We start from the raw sequence: 22762 nt of genomic DNA, 5'->3' as shown, positions 1-22762 counted from the left end.
ATAAGGATGCTATGATTTGCTGATGATATAGTAATTCTAGCGGAGAGTAAAAAGGATTTAGACTAAACAGAATCTTTACAATAGATAATGTGGTGATAGTTAATACACGGGTAACTAATGGGTGGACTTCATCTATGCTTAGATGAAGTCCTATGCAAGAACTATTGCATGAAAATAAACAAGAACAAAACAAAACTAATGTGAAAACACTGAATGTGAAAATTGGAAGAGAAAAAAATTACAGAGTTAGAAGAATTCTGTTATTTGGGAAGTAGAATTACTAAAGATGGACGAAACAGGAACGATATAAAATGCCAAATAGCACAAGCGAAATGAGCCTTCAGTCAGAAATATAATTTGGTTACATCAAAAATTAATTTAAATGTCAGGAAAACATTTTTGAAAGTATATATTTGGAGTGTCGCTTTATATGGAAGTGAAACTTGGACAATCGATCTGAGAAGAAAAGATAAGAAGCGTTTGAAATGCGGTGCTATAGGAGAATGTTAAAAATCAGATGGGTGGATAAAGTGACAAATGAAGAGGTGTTGCGGCAAATAGATGAAGAAAGAAGCATTTGGAAAAATATAGTAAAAAGAAGAGACAGACTTATAGGCCACATATTAAGGCATCCTGGAATAATCGCTTTAATATTGGAAGGACAGGTAGAAGGAAAAAATTTGTAGGCAGGCCACATTTGGAATATGTAAAACAAATTGTTAGGGATGTAGGATGTAGGGGGTATACCGAAATGAAATGACTAGCAGTAGATATGGAGTCTTTGAGAGCTGCATCAAACCAGTCATATGACTGAAGGAAAAAAAAAAGAAGTAATGTTCTTAATATTGTATATATAGTGCTTATATCAATGCTTAAAAATTGTATATTTTGGTTGTTGCTACTATTTAATTGGAAAAAATTCTAGTTTGGAAGTAGGGAGGTGTGGGTTGTATTTGGTGCTATTTGCTACCTGCATTTTTTTAGATGTCTTAAAAATTCTTTTGCTTCTATATTCTAGTGTCTTTATTTGGTGATATTTTTATTGTAGCACAGTGCCACACCACTGTTACCTTTACACTGTGTTCAGAATCTGGGTCATATAAATAGTAAGTATATAAGGTGCCAGTGATTAATTAAGAAAACCCTTAAAATTAAAAAGCCTTTATATCTGAAAATTGTGTGGTCAGCTTTAGGTTCAGTTTTGATTGGTTTAAGGTGACAAGGTCTTTATTAGAAAGTTCCTTCATGTTATTTACAATTTGGTCATATCATTAGGGGATACAGCTAATTAAAGCAGATTTTATATTTCTCCCAACAACTTCTATAGCACTTGTGATCAGATTTCATTGATTTCGTATATATAAAAAGAACTGCAAACAAATTTGTTCCTCATCCACTCTTGATATTTGTTTGATTCATTTCCATCAATGCATTTTTCTGAAGTTTTTAAAATTTTCTAAAACCTTTATATTGGGCAACATTATTAATTGTTAGTATTTAATTTATGAAAAGTTTGAAATATTACTCATAAAAGTGCAGAAAGTTCAACTGATGTGCAGGATAGGAGTAAATTATGTATTCCTGGACTAACAGGAAGCATAAGGAATCCAACACAAACATGCGTACACACAAGTGTACACTATATGGCAAATGTATGTTTTTTTTCTAATCTGCCTTAATATTATTTTTATTTATATATATATATATATTTATTTTTTTTAATACCCTTTTATATTTTATTTGCTTAAGTAATTTTATTTATTATTTTTATGTGTTAATGCTTTCACCTGTAACAAAAAAAAAAACTGTCGGAAGAAAGGAAGGATATGATGGTTTTTTCATTTACCAGGTGCTATATTCCTTTTTATGTAATCTGTATTGCCACTGCCTGATGACAGATTCATTGGAGCTATTGTCACTGCTTTCAGCTGCTGTAACCATTAGTTACCCATGTATTAACTATCACCACATTATCTGTTGTAAACATTTTTTACAATAGATAATGTGCCACTCTTCATCTTAATCTATAGTTAGATCTTGGTCAAGACATTGTAATGGTAAGTGTGCATAAGAAGGTAGTATAAAAAAAAAAATTGTTGTTGATGGGTATGAAAAATACTGTTTATATATAAAAAGTGGAAATGAAAATGCAAAAGTGAAAAAAATCAACAACTTCTTTAAAGCATTCTTACTAGTTTTAATTAAAGCCCAAATTTTTCCTCATTTGCAAAGTTGTTCTGTAAAATTGGAATGCATGTAACAGTATCCTCTGCAAAATATGACCCTGAAACAGAAAAATCATTGGCATCTTCAACATCTGCACTTCCAAAAGTTTCATTTATATGCTATTTAGTCCAGCTCTGTCTAAAATAATGAACTATCCCTTACTGGTGTTTAAATTTTCTTCTGAATCATCTATTTATTCTTTTGAGGATTGAAAAATTGAAAGGGCATGTCTGATTCTACAGTATATATGTTGTTTGTGTCTGATGGGTTTCCAGCATGTGATGTTGGGGTTGTTGCTTATGCAAAGTTTTATCACTAGTTTTTCCTTCACTCCATCTTTTTTTAATTAATACTTTGACAAATTAAATTTTTATTTAGTTCCACCTCGCTGTTTGTCTAACATTTGAAATATCAGAAGATCATTGTAGAAATAACTGCCTGGCTAAGAGGTGTAATATGAGCTGATTACATTTGTTAATTACAATTAATTCATTGTTTAAAATTTTCTGTCATGAGATTTGAAACTTCTTATCTTTGACAGCAGTTGTGTACTTCTTTTTGCTCATTGTCCTTTGTTTTTTTAAAATTATAATTTGATGTCATAATTTACAATTTGCAGCTGTGTTCTTTCATTTGTAATTCTCTTTGTTTAAAATTCTGTGCAATTAAAGCAATAAGACTTAGATTTTCTGAAGAGTTTGTTTATTTTCTTTTCTTCTGCCAGTATATTACTAAAAATTGATTCCTAATTATGTCTGTAATTTACTTGACCAGGGTTAATAATTACAGAAGGTATAAAGTTGATATAAAAGTGTAACAACCACACTACACAATCCAGATGTTTAGTGACTGAAATCTTTGATCAAGATTTTATTATTATAAAAGTGAAAAAGAAGTTAACCTGGTAGGTTAGGCAACAAAACAACTGATATGTTAGCTTGCATTGCCCAAAGATTGAGCCGAAAAGACTCACTGAAATAAGATTGTCCATGTGTATATTCCTGTGTTCTACATATGTAGTCATAACTGACATTTAGAAAAAGAATGTATTTGCAATAAAGTGAAGATTGTATAAATATATATATTTACTAACACTAAAAGTAATTATGATTATTCAAAAAAATTCAGATTACAGTTTTTATTCAAGAATGCTTTAGGATTCTTTTTGTCTCTTTCTAAAATTATATAAAACCATGCGCTTACTCTCATTATTTATGTTGCTTTTATCTTGTAAATAGTTGGAAATTCTTGTGTAATATATGATGGATGTCTTGTTACAATGAATTAGTGAGCATTAGTGAGCAAATTGTTTTTTGTTACAGTTTTGTGTGTGTGTGATCAGTTATTTTAATATTTTTTTATGTATTATTAATTATCTTCATTCTTTTATTTTTAGGCATAACCAAAATAATGTAGTATCAGCAGCTTTACGTGCTGTAGGCAACATTGTAACCGGGGATGATGTGCAGACGCAAGTAGTGCTTAATTGTTCAGTATTACCGTGTTTATTAGACTTACTATTATCTTCTAAAGAAACAATTCGTAAAGAAGCTTGTTGGACTATTTCAAATATAACTGCAGGCAACAGGCAACAGATACAGGCAAGTTCTTTTTTTAATTGAGTAATAATTTTTTTCTTTTTTTGATGTAAGACGTCTGTACAGAAAATAACTGAATATTTTTAATTATACACCAATGGATATATTTAGTGACGTGTGATTGGCAGCCTTGTGTTCTGCATAACTTCTTCTGTAACCCCATGTTCTTGAATTGTTGATATCTCATTTAGTTTTTGTGTTGTTGTTATTTGAGTGCAGTGTGTTTTAAGTGTTAGTAGCAGTTTTTGTAATCAGTGATTTTCAGGAGCAACAATACAACATAAATTTTTGCGGGAAACTGGGGAAGACATTCGCAGAAATGTTCCAACATTTGAAACAAGCTTTCAGAGATGATGCTCTGGCTTGTACACAATTTTACAAATGGGTTTTCACGATTTAAAAGTAGTCATCAATCAATTGAAGATGACCCTCAAAAGGCCTTCGACTTCAATTGATCTCATCCGCGTTCAGAAAATCAATGATCTGGTGTGTGCAAATCGCCATTTAATGTCTGAGAATTTGCAAAAGAGGTTAGCATCTCAAATGGATCATGTCATGACATTTTGACGAAAAATGGAACATGCATAGAGTTGCAACAAAGTTTGCTCCTCATTTGATGACCGAACAGCAGAAAAAAATATCGATTGAATGTTTGTCGGACTACTTCTTGAAAAAGCCGATGACGGTGAAACATTCATGTAAAGGATCATAACGGGAGACGAAAGCTGGGTTTACAGTTACGACATTGAGATATAAGTTCATTCATAAAAAAATTCCTCATTACAAAAATCGCTACTAACACTTACAAGAAAACTGAATGAGATATCAACAATCCAAGAATATGTAGTTACAGAGGTGGTTATGCAGAACACAATGCTGCCAATCACACATTAATAATATCTCTGTTGGCACGTAATTAAAAATGTTCGGTTATTTTCTGAAAAGACCTCATAAATGCATTCTATTTTTTGTGTTCTATTGTAGATAATTTCTGAATGGATTGCATCATACCTTCAGTATATATTACTAGATTACTCCTTATAAATAAATAACTATGCTTGTTTATAAAATAGATGCCCAGTCCATTCACCGATTCTAGTTGTACTAGAACCAGTGATCACATTAGTTTATTTGTATATAAAAATTCCAGCTATTTAATTTCACACACACACACACACACACACACACACATATATATATATATATATATAAAATATTGAAATAAGACATATCTTACCTTAATATTTCATGAAAGTACTTTTGGAGGATCCTGCGTCCTTACTCATGATTGAAAAAATTTTGATATTGCATAATGAAAATTGCATATTAATTTACACGAGTGCTGCTAAGCAGTTTTTATAAGACCATCTCCCTCAAGCCCTGTTTTGATGGTTTGTTAAATTGAAATTTTGTTTGTATTTTTTATGTTTTTTTTAAATATATTTAATTTTTTGTCATCTTTATTAAATTCTAATATTCCTAAATTTGTTTTAATATCAGAAATAGAATGTTTATTGTTTATTAGATGGCCTGACATATTAAACCCAATTTATTATTTCTGTAATTTCTATAATATTAAAGAAATTTAGTTTTAAAAGATGTTTTTCCTATTTAAATACCAACAATCATTACATTTAATTTTATAAATTCCGCACAATTGTTTGTTTTTAAATATTTTATTATGTGGTTATTAGGTTAGTAAATTGATTTAAATATTTCTTTATTGAAAGTTTTAGTATGATTTCAATGATATTATTAGTGTATAAGAACTTATTTTTTCACTTTTATGTGTCTTAATATGTATTGGTTGTAAGGTATTATCTTGTTTATTATTGGGTTGTAAGGTTTATCTTGATATTTTGTTTTGAAAGTGTCATATTCATTTTCAGCTGTTATGTGTTTTGATGTTTATTTCATTAACTTTTTTTTATGTGTGTGCTCTTTAACTTAACTTTTTACTAATTAACTATTTAACTGGTGTACTATTTTAGTTTTTGAAGTGAAAACGTCTTTAGGCACATTGTGACAGAATTTTTTGTACATACGAATTACATGGGAACATGAGAAAAAAATTGCTGACTCGTAATCAAAATCTGTAACCTAACGCAAGACACTAAGCATATATAATTGGGTTAGTTCTCACAAAATACAACAGATGGCACTGATTGATGTGAGACTGCATACATTAAAATAGTTTAATATAGGGTTTTTAAAAATTGTTGGTTTTAGCTAATTTAGAGATGAAATAATTTTTAACAATTAAAACTTAATTTGAATTGATAAAATATTTATTTTTTAGCAGTAATAATTTATTTTAATTAAATAAATACCTACTTAATAATTTTTAACTCTTATTAAATAATCTCATATCAATCAATGCCATCTCTTGCATTTTAAGAGAACTAACAAAGACCAGCACTATGTATATTGTACAATCTAAAATTCATCAGATTTAAACATTCATCAGATTCAAACATTTTCTTTTATACTCTGCGTATTTTTAAATTTACAAAATGAATATATAATAAAAATTTCCTTTGTGTATATTTAATTCATGTAGAATTGCACATGTAAAATATTATGATAGGTTATAGTATATGTATATATATATATATATATATATATATATATATATTCTGACAGAGTTTTATAATTTAAAAAAAATATTTTATTAGGATCAGTTATGGAGGAAAATGAAGGTAGATGTTTAGTTCAATAAACAGCCGCAAAGAGGATCTGATGATGAAAGTGAAGATGAAAATTTGACTTATAAAATATTCAAAAGAGGAAAACATGAAGAGAATGACAGTAAATGAAAATATGATAAAAACAATAATGACAAAGTAATGGCTAAAAATGAACATTCAAAAGAATTATGAAGTTAATTCTTTTAACCAGTGATATAGAGAAAGGCATGACAGAACATTTTCTCAAAATAATGAACATTCAAATGAATTAACAAGATTGCGCGTTCAGCGATATAGTTAATTATTACACATTTTTTAATCACATAATAAATCAAATTTATTTTGAATATTTTGTTGTAGTCTGTTATAGAAGCAAACATATTCCCTACCTTAATGGGAATTTTAGGTAGTGCTGAATTCAAGACAAGGAAAGAAGCAGCTTGGGCTATTACAAATGCAACTTCTGGAGGAACGGCTGAGCAAATTAGGTATCTTGTATCTCAGGTAGGTTTTAATAAAATACAGATAAAAACTTATTAAAATGTAATTATTTATGTTAATAATTTTAATTAATTAGGTTTTCCCCACGTGTACGAGACCCTACTGCAATAATTTGTTTCTAAAATAAGGTAATTAAATGATATAGCAATGTAAAAAGTGCTTTAATATCTGTAGCTTCTGATCATTCATGGTTTAGCTTTAAAAATAGATAATACATATATATACATTTTTTCTCTTTTTTAATAAAAAGTATTGTAACTATGAAAATTGTATTAATGTTATTTTTATTTATTTTTTAAGAATCTGTATAGTTTCAGGAAAAGGGAGAAAGTGATTTTTGTGAATATAAAAAAAAGAAAAGGCACTGGTGTTAAATATTAATTCAATTTTACGTAGTATTCTCCTAGTTCTTTCTAGAGTTGTAAACCAATCCTGTTGAGAATGATTCTTGAGAGCATTTTTTATGTTGTGTCTAGGAGTGAGATTCCCTGCAGTTTTTAGGATCTGTTTTGTCTGCTTTTTTGTGTAGTGGGTGAATGAAAGCTGTCGTCCAGTGTTCTGGTAGTTTATGATCTTTGATTCAGATGTTGACAAGCTGTAGATGAAGGATGATGTTTTGCTGCATTGGTCTTCCTGCATGTTTCCAGATCTCATCAAAGATCTGATTTTCTCCTGCTGCTATGTAATTCTTCACCTTGTCCAGTGCTTGGTAGATTTCATTTATTGTGGGAGTACTGATGTTTTCCGGTGGTGGTACTGGTGTCGAACTTTAGGAGTTCTGTTGATTCTTCACAATTTATGAGTTTGTTGAAATATTTAGCTAGGATTTCCACATTTGTCTTATAGTTATGGGCCAGATTATGGTTATCATCCTTCATTAGTAGGGTTGGGGGTTCATATTTTTGAGTGGTTTTTCAAAGGTTTTGTGGTAGTTTCTCGACTCACTTTTGTTGAATTCTATTGATTTCAATGTATTTCAATATGTATGGATTGTCTTTTTGTGTTCCTTGGGGTGCAGTTGGTTTCTTTTCTTTGTTTTACAAGATTTTAGTTCTGATTTTTTGGATTTGTGGAATGCCATGCTTGATGCCTCTTCTCCGCTAGTTTGTTGGATTCACTTTTCCACAATTGATGATTTTATATGAGGTTTTATTAGGGCCAATTCTGTGACGATCTTTCATTTTTTCCATGCCTGTTTTTTTTTTAGTTGCTTTTTTTAATTTTGATTGTTGATTAATTGGGTAAGGTCTATTTTTGTTTTAGTTTTAGAGGCTTGGTTTTGTTGCTTCCTTTGGAGAGTGAACTTATTTCAATTTTGATTATGTAGTGATCTGATTCTGTGCCTACTCCTTGGAGGACATTTACATTGTAGATCACTTTGTGGTGGTGTTTGTCGATGAAGATATGATATAGTTGCCTGCCATTTTATTTTAGTATAGTCAGGTTCCAGGTTTTAAATTTTTGAGGCTTCCTCTTGAAATATGTAGATTTCGAGTTTAGGTTGTGGTTTCTGTAAAAATTGAAAAGTCTGTGTTCATTTTCATTTGTTTTCTTTTGGGTAGCCATTTTCCAATGATGTCACAGTAACTTTTCGGTCTGGTTGAGCATTGAGCCCTCTGAATAGTTTAATGTGATATTATTTATGGTATGGTCGAATAGATCCCAAAACCTTTCTGTTTCTTTACGATCTTAAGGAGTTTCGTTTTCATTAGTGGGGGTGCGGGCATTTAATATGGTATAAATTTTATTAGATGCTTTTAGGATGAGTGTTGAGATTCTTGGAGATTGTGATAGGAATTTTGAGGTTACCAAAAATCCTGTCCCATACTGTGGGACACTTTGTAGAGTGTCCAGGTATCCTTTGTAGAGTCTATATATTTGAGATTCCATGGCGTCTTGGTTAATGTTTAGTACCTGTATTCCCATGATGAGAATTCTGTGTTTGTCCATTAGAACAGGTATTATTTTTAATTTACCAGTCTGCATGAGTAAGTTTCTAAGTGGCAGCCCACCACATCAGAGAACTGCCTTCTCTGAGCTCTGGTGTTGCTTGGTTCAGTTGATGTAATATTCCTTAAAATAACTTTTATGGTTGACTGTCAAGTGGTTATGTGTGGTGGGACTAGGTCCTAAGTTACAACTCTGGATGTGATCTAGTGAGGTGATAGGGTATGATTTGATTATAGATGAAGTTTTTTTTTAATTCAGTTCATCAGACAAATCTCTCAATTTTTTCTGGATATATCCAGGCACATCTCATGGAGGCTTGATCTGACTTTTGTTAAAGTTGTTATTGGCAATTAAATCATTAATATGCATGAAGTTATTATTTAAGGAATTCAATTACTTGTGATTGCTTAATTCAGTGAAATCTGGAAAAATACACCCGAAGTTACTGTTTGTTTATAATTGAATACCTAACAATATTAATTTTATATTAACTGATAAATAGTACTGTATAAATTAAATGCTTATGTTTATAGACATATGTAGATAGAAGTGAATAAATAAGTAATAAAGAATAGAAAAAAGATTAAAGGGGAAAAAAGAAATATCGTAATGCATTTCTGAAAAAAAATTAGTTACTGATAAAAATTCTTTTACTTTCACTATTCTGCTAATCTAATCTAAATGTGCTTGATTGAATATTGAATTATAAATGATTTTAATTATCACTTCATGCATATAGTGCTGCAGGCATATAAAATAATATCAGGATTTTAATTTATTATATCTCTTGGATGATGAATACAGGGTTGATTTAAGGCTAGAATCAAAGAGCAAAAGGGACGGTGGCCTGGGATAGTTGTATGTATCACTGTAGATTGATTCTGCATCTTTCTGCTTGACAGTGCCACTAGCACACCTGAACAAAAAGCCTTCTGTGTTTTGCAGCTTGCTAAATGTGGATCTGTAGTTGCAGTACAACATGCGTTCTGTAGAATGTTTATTTATGATCCTCTTGGGTGACAATAACATATCTGTGTAAAGGGATGAGTGTTGGATGACCAAGGGGGTCTGAAAAAATGTTGAACATGTCAGGGAGTCTTTCCTGCATAGTTGAAAAATATCTGTTATGAAGGCCAGTCACCAATACTGGTAATGACTGTGGAATGTGTTTATATAGAATCACTTACATACCATGTCTGTACCATGTACTGCTATTACAGACTGAAGTTTACAAACTATGCAGTATGTGCCAACCTTCCAATTGAACTTGAATTAATGACATGCATAATATCTGTATTTAGGAATCAGAAAATTGCTGTGAACTCTAAGTGGGAATGTGAATGAGACTAACCAAAATTAAATTTTTTCTATGCAGTATCCCAACTGTAAGTTTACGAATCATTCTTTTTCGCTAGAGAGTAAAAGAGATGCTTATTTATATATGCTATCTACATGATTTTCCTCAGTTGCTAGATGGACTGTAGAATTTTATTTGGGAACAAGATGCTGCACCTCTTCCCTAGCATAATTCCAGGATTGGTTGAATGATGTTTTCCCAAATGCTGGATCAGTAGTCATGGACCTTTATGACAGAACTTGTTTGCGGTGGCCTCCAAGATTACCAAATCTGACCAAGTGATTTTTCCATTTAGGGTTTCACAAAAAATCTTGTGTTTGTGCCTTTGCTAGCTACCTACCTACTGTTCTACCAATCTGAAGCACAGGATTGAAGCAGCTGTTGCTTTAAATTAACCAGATTTAAAATAACCAGATTTAAACATGCTGGTTATAGTATAGGACAAACTCAGCTATCGGTGGATGTATGGTGTATGATGAAAGGTGCCACACATTGAACATTTATAGAGAAAACCTTTTAAGAGTTGCACTTTTTATTTATGATTTATTTATTATTTTATTTATGATTCATTACTGTAAGTCAAAGTTAATTATTAAATATCTTTAAAAAAAACACTGATTTTCTTTTTTGTACACCTGTATAATAAAAGAAATGATTTGGAGAAGGAAATAATAAGTGGCACTGATTTAGTTTTGTTTGCTGATTATACTTGCTCACTTTTTTAAGATTCCAGAATAGCTTGCCCAAATAGGGTGGCTTATAATAAATGACTGTGAGGGAGTTAAAGGATAGCAGAAGTGGGCTTTTTCCAAATATCTTTCAAGTGTTTGGTTTTATAAAAGAAATTTATTAATGCTGTTATAGACGTTAACAGTTCTTTGCAAATTGGTATTTTTTTTTACTCTATAAAAAATGATGGTTTTTAATTTTCCAAGTTTGTTTCCCTCCCTCTGAAAAACATGCTTTTCTGAAAAAACATGCTGAAAAACATAATTATTCTGAAAACTAAGGATTTAATAAAAAATAAATTGAAAACATATTAAAAAACATAAATTATATTTTTCTACTATTTTTTTTCTTTCATTTCAGTGTAACATTGATCGAGTTGCAGCCACAATATGCAAGAAAATAATCATTTATTAAAAATACGGTTTTGGTAATTTTTTAAAACTCTTTTGTCGGTTAAAAAGGGAATTTTTAGGATTCAGTTTACTTGTTTTTCAAATCTGTTAAAAATTGCAGAATGTGTATTTCATTATTAAACATCCCTGTAACATAATGATACACTCGTATAACTGATGATTTAAGACCACTTTTTGAAAGAAAAAACTCCCCCCCCCCCTCCGTTTGCACTACTGAGTAGCTATTCCAAGGGATTTCCAGCAGTTTGAGTGGAGATATTTAAGTCAATGGCCTCAATTATTTTCTTATTATGTTCTATTCTGAATATATTGTTAAATGGAATGTTAAAAATTTATAATAATTTGATTAAATATATGAGGAATGATTTTACAGATAAGATGTTTGAGAATTTTTAAAATCAGTGTATTTTGTTTGGAAATGAGTGATTTAGTTGTTCTGTATGCTTAAGGGTGAAACTAAATCTTTTTTTTCTTTTATAAACCTTGAATTTCTATCAGTTGTGTGCAAAATAAGTGTAATAATAAATAATATAAATTAATTATAATAAAAATATCAATAATAATTTGCATAATCCTAATTGAAATTCATGATTATACCAAAATATTTTTTCATAATTTAAAATTTTGAAGCAAAATGATCAACCTTGTCAGATTTTTTTCTAATTTGGTAATTTTCTAAACGGTAAGGAAAATGCTAGTTTAGTTTTTAGTAGAAAGTTCATGTTTATTTTTATGAAATTATCTGTTTACAGGGTTGTATTCAACCATTATGTGACTTGCTTAGTGTAATGGATGCAAACATTATTCAAGTTGCCCTAAATGGACTGGAAAATATTCTTAGATTAGGTGAACAAGATGCTAAAACTCAAGGATCTGTTAATCCTTATGCTGTTCTTATTGAAGAATGTTATGGTCAGTTTCTTTCTTTCTTTTTTGTTGTATATTAATAGAATTAACCTGACTGATTAGTGTAGTGGTTAAACTTGTTGCAAAATTTTAGCTGATTTATGAAAAGAGTTCTAAGGTTTGAGTCCTTGTAAAGGCAGTTTCTTTTATTGGGATTTGAATGCTACTGTGGATACCAGTGTTCTTTGTTGGTTGGGTTTCAATTAACAATTCATCTTAGAAGTGATCGATCTGAATTTAAGATTACATGTTTACTGGTAGCAATAATTGCATTTACCTAATCACATACACATCACCTTGATCTGGCAGAAGCTGGAAAACTGGTTGGAGAAAATATTATGTTAACAAAATTATTGGTGGTCTTATTGCAATAAAAATCTGAATGTGTGTGTGCAAGGGCATGTGTATGTGTATGTGCATGTGTATCATAATAAATTGACTTTTCATGTAGAATGGAAGGAAATCAGTCAGCTATCCAGATTTTATCTGTTATGAACTTTATGCAACATTGGTTAAGCATTTTTAATATAATCCCCAGATAAATTTACCTAACAAGTATTTAAGATTTCTTTTAAATTTACCTCAGAGTGATTCTTAGGATCTAAATGGCTCATATTTGTTCATAAAATCACATGTTGAATGTACACTATTGATGCTGTACATGATCATTTTATGAGTTTTACATAATGCACTTAACACAGGTGGATTAGATAATACTACAATATATAACACAATTTATGATGTTGGACTTGATTTGTTTTTAATATCAAGTTCTATTCTGATGAAGAATTAACGGGCAGGTTTAAGATTTGTGAGTTCTCAGAAGTGACCAGTGTCTTTTTTCAAGGAAGATAATTCTTTTTTAATAAGTATTGATGGCATATTAGAAAATTTACGGTTACTATTTTCTAGGAGAAATATCTTTTTGTTAGCTTTCTTAATGATTGAATTATGAGGTCAGATACTGCAGAACTTTTAACAACAAAAATCTGAATTCAAGATTTGAAAAGTTGCTGTAGTTTTTGTGAAAAACTTATATTAGTGCTCTAAGTGATTTTTCTGCTCCCAAATAGACTTGCATTGCAGAGGTCTGAAAATTATTAATAAAAAAGAATTTAAAATCTGTTAACAAAAACCTTTTAAAAACTAAATGAATAAGTTGCTAATGAAACAAAAAAGAAATGTTTACAAATATATTTTCTTCTTACACTCAAATGTGTAAGAATACACATAAAATGTGTGTGCATGCACACACACACACACACACACACACACACACACACACACACACACACACACACACACACAAACAAACAAACAAACAAACAAACAAACAAACAAACAAACAAATAAATAAATAAATAAATAAATAAATAAATAAATATACATTTACATAAAATAAGCTTGACTGATTGAGAATTTTCATTAAACTAATCAATTACTTGTTGCATCCACTTCTCATAATGAGTTAATTTAATAGCCAATTATTGCTTAAATTACTTACTTTAGTGAATAATAATGTGTTACTTGTAATTTGAAAGATATTGTAACTGGTGTTCTTCCAGTATTTAATGCGATGGGACAGATTTGTATGTAATTCTTAAGGAGCTGATTTTAAGCCTGTTTGTTATTTATTCATATGGTGGTTTTTTTATTCACTTTAATTTTTAAGTAGTAGAAATATATATTTACAAGACCAATGTTTTTCATCAAGCAGCATCCTGATATAAGCAATAAAACTTTTTGCTCAATAAGTTGCTTCTATGATTTTAATCGTATTACATTTGCCTTTAATGTCAGCACAAATCATACATACATTTCATATAAATTTTTTATTTTCCTAATAGTAACTTTTTAACTTGTTGATCATTTTTATTATGTTTCGTATAGAATAATGTTTGGTTGTTAAACACCATGTTTTGTGTATAATGGTAGTAAATCACCAAGAAGCTATTTTCAGTGTTTTGGAAATGAAAAGGAAAAACAATTTTATTATTTAGCATTCCCCATATTACACTATCCCTATATAAAATGAAATTTTTCTTGCGTTGATATGAAGACTACTTCATTGGATTATCTGAATAATATAATATATTCCTGTTCAGCAATAAGATCTACAAAGCTTTCAGTAGAACAAGCTACTATTGGAGATCATTTCCTAGAACATAAATAAGGTAGTGGTAAGGACTTGTGATTAGGAACTCTGCTATTCAGAAATCTTTGGCCATGTTCATTCCAGGAATTTGCATTATAAAAACAAACCATACATGTATATAACATTCTCTTTATTTGATAATTAGAATGGCATTCTAAAAGTATGTAGTGCAAAAGATAGACTGGGTCATCGCAAAAGGCGGCAGCAATAAAAAAAATCATACCTCCCTCTGTAATTGAGATAAAGTTTTAATTGGGATATCAGGTTTTTTTTATAAACACCTTGAGCCATTGCTGAGAAGGCTGTGGTTTTAGATGTGCCCTTGAGCTGATGCACACTGCGCCTCTATAAATCAGTGCAATGGTGATAGTTTAGCAGAAAGCACAGAGTGTTTTGTGGTTAGCAGAGTATAAATCCGTTACAAACTGTTCAACTGACTTTGTGGCGTATTTGTGACAATGATCCCTCTCATGCAAACAGCATTAGGTAGTGTTACGAGCAGTTTAAGGAATCTGGCAACATGGAAGTAGCAAAGTCCCCCCCAGACGGCCCAGAACAAGTGATGAAGCAATTGTGCGTATACACCTAAGCTGTTTAACCCTTTTAGTGCCAACATCCAACGGAAATCTGTAAATTATGTGAATGTTGCCAGCGTCTGCTTGTACGAATGTTTCAGAAATGCGCTTTACAAACTAACTGTTTAGAATTATCTTATGTTGTACAAAAATATTTTTTTTTTAAGATAAGTTTAATTTCAAAAGCATATATATGCAATTTAATTAAATCCCATGTCGGTCAACGTGTTATGTTGGGTGTTCCATAAGTTGTCTTGGCCTTGCTTGTTTGTTTACAGTCATGCTGTAATTTTTTGCATTTGTGTTCTGTTTATTTTAACTGCTTTTCTTTTTTATTTAAACTGAACGCATATTATTGATTTTTATTTTAACATTAATTAATATGTTCATGTTTTTGAATTATATAATAAGTTGACAATTTAGATTTTGTTCACCCATAGGTGATGGTACTTTGCAAGAATTGTTTCATTTATGATTTAAAAAATTTACTTATAATACATATTATAACTGAAATGTTATATATAGATAAAAAAATTTTTTTTTTCTTTCTAGTGGTGTAGTTGATATTGTGTAAATGTTTTTTTTTCTACCATTGAAGGGGCTGAAAATGAAATAAATGACTAATTTTCCTGTAAGAAGAGTATTTTTCATTTTCTGTAGATTTTTAAGTTACATGTCTGATAAAATATCTGCGTTCTTTGGTCTATTCTGACCAAAATATAATTAATTAATATAAAGTTTAAAGCCAAATCTTAAAATTCACTCAAGATATGATTATATATAAACATGTGTTTCACATAAAAACACCCCTGGCAATTTTTGCAAAATAATCACAAATAAGGTTAGCACTAAAAGTCTTTAAGAAGCCCTAAAAAATCTATACTAAATTTATAGTTAAGAATTCCAAAGACAGCTATTGAAAATGTGTTATACAAGCGTTTACACCTTCACACTTAAAAAATTCAGCTTAAACATCAATTTAAACCTACAGATCATTCTAAATGTGTTGAATTCGCAAGTAAAATGCTTATTAATAACATTGATGATGACGAAACATTTTTAAAATCGTGTTGTGTTTCTGGATGCAGTGTTTTTCTATGCCAGTGGTTGTCAACCAGCATAATTGTAGGATATAGGGATCTCAGCAACCCAATAAAATTATTGAGTATGTCAGATATTCCCCAAAAATAAACTTGTGGTGCAGTTTGATGTCCAATCATGAATTTGTCCATTGTTTTTATTTAGACACCCTATAACTAAATTTTCCCACAAGTTGATCATATTGAACAAGAAAGTAATGTTGCTGTAATTTTTTAACAAGATGGTGCACCCCCACACTTTAACCTAGGTGTTTACATGCTCTTTATGAAAGATTCCCTAATCGTTGGATTGGTAGGGCCGGTCCTGTGCTTTGGCCTCTGAGTACCCCAGATTTGACACCTATAGAACTTTTTTCTGTGAAGATGCATTAAAAACATTAACTACATTGAAAAAAAAATCAGGGATGTACAACATATAAGACAGTGGACCGCTGCTATTGCCGCAGTTACGCATGTGATGATCCAGCAAACTTGGGCAGAAGTCTATTATCGGCTGGATGTTTGTAGAGCAACCAAAGGAGCTCTTATTGAAACAGTCTAAGGTATGCAAAAAAACTTTTTCAGTTGGTGAATTTAAAAAAAAACTTCTAGTAGTTTGAGATACAATTTTTTAAATTGCTGCACCTTTTTTCAATGGCCTGTGTAATATTGCATTCAGGGTACAGTTGGTTATGTTAAATTAATAGATTACAGGTAAGAATGAAATTAACAGCTTTTCTTTGTTACCAATCGTAGACAATTATAAGTTACACTAAATTATCGTAAAGCTAAATTATTATTTTATAATCCAAATATATTTATTTTAGGCCCCACAGCTAAAATAACTAAATGTTTTAATCTTGTTATTTTCTTGATATTTAAAAAATTAATACATCAAACAAAATGGCAAATGTTTAGCTGTTAGCAGTACATTACTTGCCAATAATTGAATATAACTAACTAGCCAATTGAATAATTTTTTTGCCATTTTTTGGTTCTTTTAATAAAAGTTGATTGTTGATCATTTTAGATTGTTGTCAATTTGCTCAAAATTAAATTTTCTTCAGATTTTATTAAGATAATTGGTAATTTAATAAACTATATTTACTTCGGACAGAAAAAAAGTTCTTTTTTGAGTATCATTTCATAGACATATTTGTGTACAGATTTGAGATACTATTTTTAAATTTGAGACTTTCTGAAAGTTATTACTGAAAAACACAAAGCTGCAGATTATGTATTTTTAAATTTTTCATGTATTTTGATCTAGAATACATTCCTAAAATATGCTAGTTTCATCATGTGACATCTAGAATGTTGACAATATGAAAATGTAGCGTGCAGACAGATATTAATTTGCAGAATTCAGTTTATCTAATTTTACTTTAGAGTATGGTAAAATAATCTGTTTAATAATTCTACAATAATTTATTCTGCAATAGCATTTGAAAATGTAAGGCATATGATAGATTAACACCATAACGTAAGCTGTACAATTACTTTATCAAAATGATGAACATGTGACTCATTCATCACTACACATGCTGATAAATGTGTAATAGATTGCAGTGCATGAAATATCTTTCTAAACGTACTATGATTGTATTAAGTTGTACATTCATAATGAAGTGGTAAGTTCTAGTAATAATGCTCATGTTATATGTGAGCATTAATGTTATATTTAATTTTTTTTAAATGATGTGGGCCAGGATCCAGTGTATGAATTTTGTATTAGTTTTTCCTCAATTTTTATTTATTTCATTGTAATTTATCATACTATGGTCTTCTCAAACGTGTCCTTTTTGTTTATCCTTCCTGTTAAGCGTGTAATGTAATAGTACCTAAGATGTGTCAAAATAAAATAGCCATTTGTGTTGTAATCAGGGTTTTTTTTTTACTTTTGATATTCCATTTCCTGTTTTGACTCTAATTTCTTATATTTGTTTTTGTTTTATTTATTAGGATTGGATAAAATTGAATTTCTGCAATCTCATGAAAATATGGATATTTATCATAAAGCATTTGACATAATTGAGCGCTACTTTGGAAGTGAAGATGAAGACGCACGGGTAGCACCATCTCAGCAAGGAGATCAGTTCGCGTTCAACACAGATCAGAGTGTTCCAATGGGTGGCTTCAACTTTTAAGTAAGTTCGTATTACATTTTAATTAAATTCTGTTATATTATAGCAGGGTTTTTTATAGATTGCAATTTAATAAAATAGGAAATTTTTTTTATTTGAAATATTGGAATCTTATTTAAATTAGTTTATTGTTGTGATCAGTGATATTTTTTCTTCTGTAAGATAACATATTAAACGATTTTTAATTTATTTTTTATTTTAAGTAAACTTTAGCAGTAAGTTTCAGATCGTACTGAGCTTTGTATACAATCATTTTTATCTACAGCAGATATGTGGTAATAGAAAATTGTTTTCATTATATCAACTTATTTTGAAAATATTATGAACTTCTTGTTGGCAAGTTATACTCAATTTTATAAATACTATCTGGCCAGAGTTAGGCAGTTTTGTTAATTGGTTTTTATGCAAGGAAAGTTTAATGGTTTCAGTATGAGAAAATATCTCATTATTCTTCAACTAATTTATGCACATTTATAAAGTAGCATAAGCGGTCTCTATACTTAGAATTTCAATTTTTGTTTTATATTTTAATACACTGAATAATGCTATGATCTATTCTCAACAGATTTCATTAGCAATCTTAAACTAAATAATTTTAGAAATAAGATGTATAAAGTACAGAAGTTATTTGTGTCCGATTCACCATTTGCACAGACTGACAGAAAAATTCTAATTATAAAAATTTGCATTTTGGAAACTGAATTCGTAAGATTATGAAATATTAGATTAAAAATTATAAATAATTTTAATGTAACTCTTAAAAAATTAATAAAAAAACTTTTTATCATAGAAGTAAATACATTTAAATTTCTCTATTCAAAGGGCTAAGTATTATTATTATTAGAGTTTGCTGTTAATTGAAATTTTTTAATTTAATACTCTTTACATGATGTATTATTTTTTTACTACTTAAACTAATAATTTTAACATTAATACTATCTATATGTATACTAACCGGTCAGGACATGCTTCCCTTGTTCGACTGTCTAGTCTGGTGGCTCCATCCCCTGGACCCCCGATGCATTCGTTATCGTCATAGTTGTGAGAATAATAAATATTATTCAGATTATCATTAAAGAAAAAGAATTAGCCATTTTACTTCATAATATTTCTATTGCCACAGTGACAGAAATATGATGGGAGTAAAAGGATTAATTAACATTGATGATTTTCAATTATCTCTGAAATGAGGTAGAGAAAGGAGTAACATAATTTGCCATATCTGTTTATCATTTTCAGGGAAGTATCTTGAAATGTATAAGTGGAAATCACAAAAAAAATTGGACAATTGTTTTTCAGTAATTTGATTTAAAATTAAAAGTGAAATAAATCTTTAAATATATTAGATGCATTCAATCATCAAGAAAGAATAGATTGAAGTGAAAAATGGACTAATATAGACTGAGGTCAGGTTGTATTACAGTTGAAGACAAAACCGGGTGTAATATGCTTAAAACAGATTCCAGGAAATTTATTGAATCAGATAAATCCAAATGTTACAGTTTTAAGCAATTGCAAGGAATATTATCTATGTACAGTTACAAATAAAAATAGAAATAAGTGTCGTGCAAGAAAGAACAGGATGATGGTCTACAACTGTAATGATAAAGAGAGGAAATTAATAGCCATTTGTAAATTCAACAGAAAATTTAAAAGTATTATTTTTTCTAAATCTGTTAGGATATGTTCTTAACTTGTCAGGTCTTGTTGAGGGTATTGATTCAGATCTTTTAAGAGTAGAATGGTTGTTTGTTTTGGAATTAGTAATTTGACATGAGAAAACAGAGGTTAGTGCATTATTAAAGAAATCATTTGCTTTAAGGAGTCGTCAGTATTAAACAGTCATAAGCTGACTGTTTATGAAAATAAATTAACCTTTGCGTGGTTGTAAGGAGGTAATGTTAATTTGATATTAATAAATTTTTTAAGAGCTGGAATTGTACCTAGTTAAATAAGTATTTTACCAATTTTAGTAATTTAAAAATTACTGTTTAAGATAATACATTAAAACAAGTCTTTAAAATTTTATTCGCTTGTGTATTTGAATAATTTAGCATCCCATTTTCTAAATAAGAGTGTATGGTTAAATAAAGAAATAATTCCATAACTATTGAACTTTTTACTTGATTTGACCCTTAAATTTTTACTCAAGTAAGTCAAATACTTAGTTTTATAATTGAGTTACTTAGTTTTATTCTCTTCTTCAACGTTAATTTTTTCTTATGTATTCTTTTTTTTAGAACATAATAGACATTTATGAAGTGTGTGAGTTACCGGATAAGTTAAGTAGAAGAGAAAGAAATAAAGAAGAATATTTTATTGAGTATTAGACAGTTATCTAATGTGTGTATCGGTTTATCATTGTGACTAAATGTTTATTTCAAAGGATTATCGGTTTGATGGACGGCCAGTAATTTCATAAGTCGATAAAATAGTGAAAATATTAAAGCCATGGAAAGTCATGTTTAGTATACACACAGTAATTATGAAGTGACGCGATTTACTATTAATGAAATGTAGGATATGATTAGCATTCTGTCTTGAAGAAGAATAAGAAGAAGAATAAATAATAGTAATAGCTAGTGAATAACCAATTTATGTTTTTTTACGATTGGAAAAACTGATTTCCTAAAACATTTTTAATTCTAAAAGTCTTCATGAGAGAGTAACATTCAAGTATTATTAACATCACCTAACAGATTGCTTTTGTTTCAGATTTGAGTTAGTTGTTTTATATAAACGGAAGAAAATGGAAAAAATTATAGCAGCATAATATATGGTACACTTTGTTTTCAAACATTTATTTTGTTTAAAATTTTAATAATAGGACCCATAAAAAAGTAATTCTAGTAATCAGCATATGTATGAAGGCAGCCTTCTGTATTATTGTAATGTTTAAATGAATTATTTTATTTGAAACAAAATGTAATATTGTTATGTACAAGCTTAATTTGCAATTTTTTGTGCTTATTTATATTAGTTACTATTGTATTGTTGTAAACTTTTTTTTTGTAATTGTGTGTTTCAACAAATACGGTTTTTCTAATTTTTGAATGTATTTTTTACTGTTGTAGTTTATTTTTATGTTTTCTTAATTTTTGTTAGTTTCATCTGAAAGCAAGCAATACTAATTGCTGTTAATGTAAGAAAATGTTTATTTAATGAATGATAATGGTAATTGTTAAAATAAAAATTGCTAATAATTTTTCTGCTAATTTTTTAATTAAAAAAAAAATATTTATTTATTGTAACTAAACAAATGTTATAATTTTGTATTGTTTTTTTATATATATATTTATATTTCAGCTATATATTAAAATTTATAACAATAAATTAGTTAAAAGATCATTTCAAAATAAAATAATGTGTAGGATTGTCATACTGATAATTTCCATTAATGTAGCTTTAAGTTTCGTTAAAAAACTAAATATTTAAAAATACATGAATTAAAAAATTTTTTAATTTTGTTTTGATTTGCTTCATTATCTTTTACTGGTCAAGTCATTTATGAAAAATTATTTGCTTGATTTCACATTTAATTTGTTAGTTAAAAGTTCAGTTGTATTATTTTTCTTGTTGCTGATAATTATTTATTTTTTTTGAGCATATTAGTTGTAATTGATTAAAACAGGAACTTTTAGTTATTGTTATTTTGTTAATTTATAAATTATTTCCTTATTTTATTGTAACTATTGTTCATATGTATATAATATAAAAATATATTTAAAGTATTTTTTTTTTTTAATGTAATTTTTACTTATGAGATGTCATTTATCTACAACAAATTATTTTAAAAGATAAATTTACCTTTCAATTTCAATTTTTATTTCATTTATTTTTTTCATTTTTAACTTTTTTTTATGACAATTTAATTTTTTCATGTGGTAATACATTTTTTCTTCTTTTCAGTCTTATTTTAATGGGTACTAGTCACTTTCTGCTAATTCATGTGCTAAAATTTTACATGAATAAAAATAAAATTTTGACCATTTTCAGCCTATTATCAAATAATAAATGATATTAAAAAGTATTTTTATTAATATTATAATACCAGAGATGCCAACAACCATTAATTAGGATATTCCATTTCAGTAATACTTTCACCATCAGCATCATTTATATATTTATGCAGAAATATACAGGGAGAGCAACATAAAACCGAACCCATAATGAAACCGCTACTTAACACTATTTATGAAAGACATGTACAACTGGCACGACTATTGGATGGATGTATATGTTACTATGGATTGTTGCTGCTGCTTGTCAGGTGGTTATGTGTCAGTGCAGTGTATGTTTTGTTGCAGTGCAGTATTGTGAATGCAGAGTTGTGTTTATGTAAAATGCCTTACAAGAATAGCTATAGTTGAGGCCTACATTCATTCTGGATCATTTGAATAATCATGTAAAGTAGTCATAGAAAAATTTCCGAATGTCTGTAT

At 29.0% G+C, this 22762-nt stretch overlaps 1 protein-coding gene across 3 annotated transcripts in view; it reads left to right on the top strand.

Moving 5' to 3' along the window:
* Positions 1 to 22060, top strand: part of Kap-alpha1 (karyopherin alpha1) — a 76454-nt gene extending 54394 nt beyond the window's left edge. For all 3 annotated transcript variants that reach the window (XM_075361459.1, XM_075361458.1, XM_075361460.1), the window contains 5 exons: positions 3623 to 3827; positions 6872 to 7015; positions 12214 to 12373; positions 18139 to 18323; positions 20561 to 22060. In XM_075361459.1, the coding sequence (XP_075217574.1) occupies positions 3623 to 3827; positions 6872 to 7015; positions 12214 to 12373; positions 18139 to 18323 (694 nt within the window). In that variant the 3' untranslated portion in view covers positions 20561 to 22060. The remainder of the gene's footprint in view (positions 1 to 3622; positions 3828 to 6871; positions 7016 to 12213; positions 12374 to 18138; positions 18324 to 20560) is intronic.
* Positions 22061 to 22762: the final 702 nt, after the last annotated feature.

The sequence above is a fragment of the Lycorma delicatula genome, chromosome 3, assembly GCF_047948215.1.
Source record: "Lycorma delicatula isolate Av1 chromosome 3, ASM4794821v1, whole genome shotgun sequence".
In the NCBI taxonomy this organism is placed as follows: Eukaryota; Metazoa; Arthropoda; class Insecta; order Hemiptera; family Fulgoridae; genus Lycorma; species Lycorma delicatula.
Note: the sequence above shows the minus strand (reverse complement) of the source record. Positions and strands in the feature narration are given on the sequence as shown.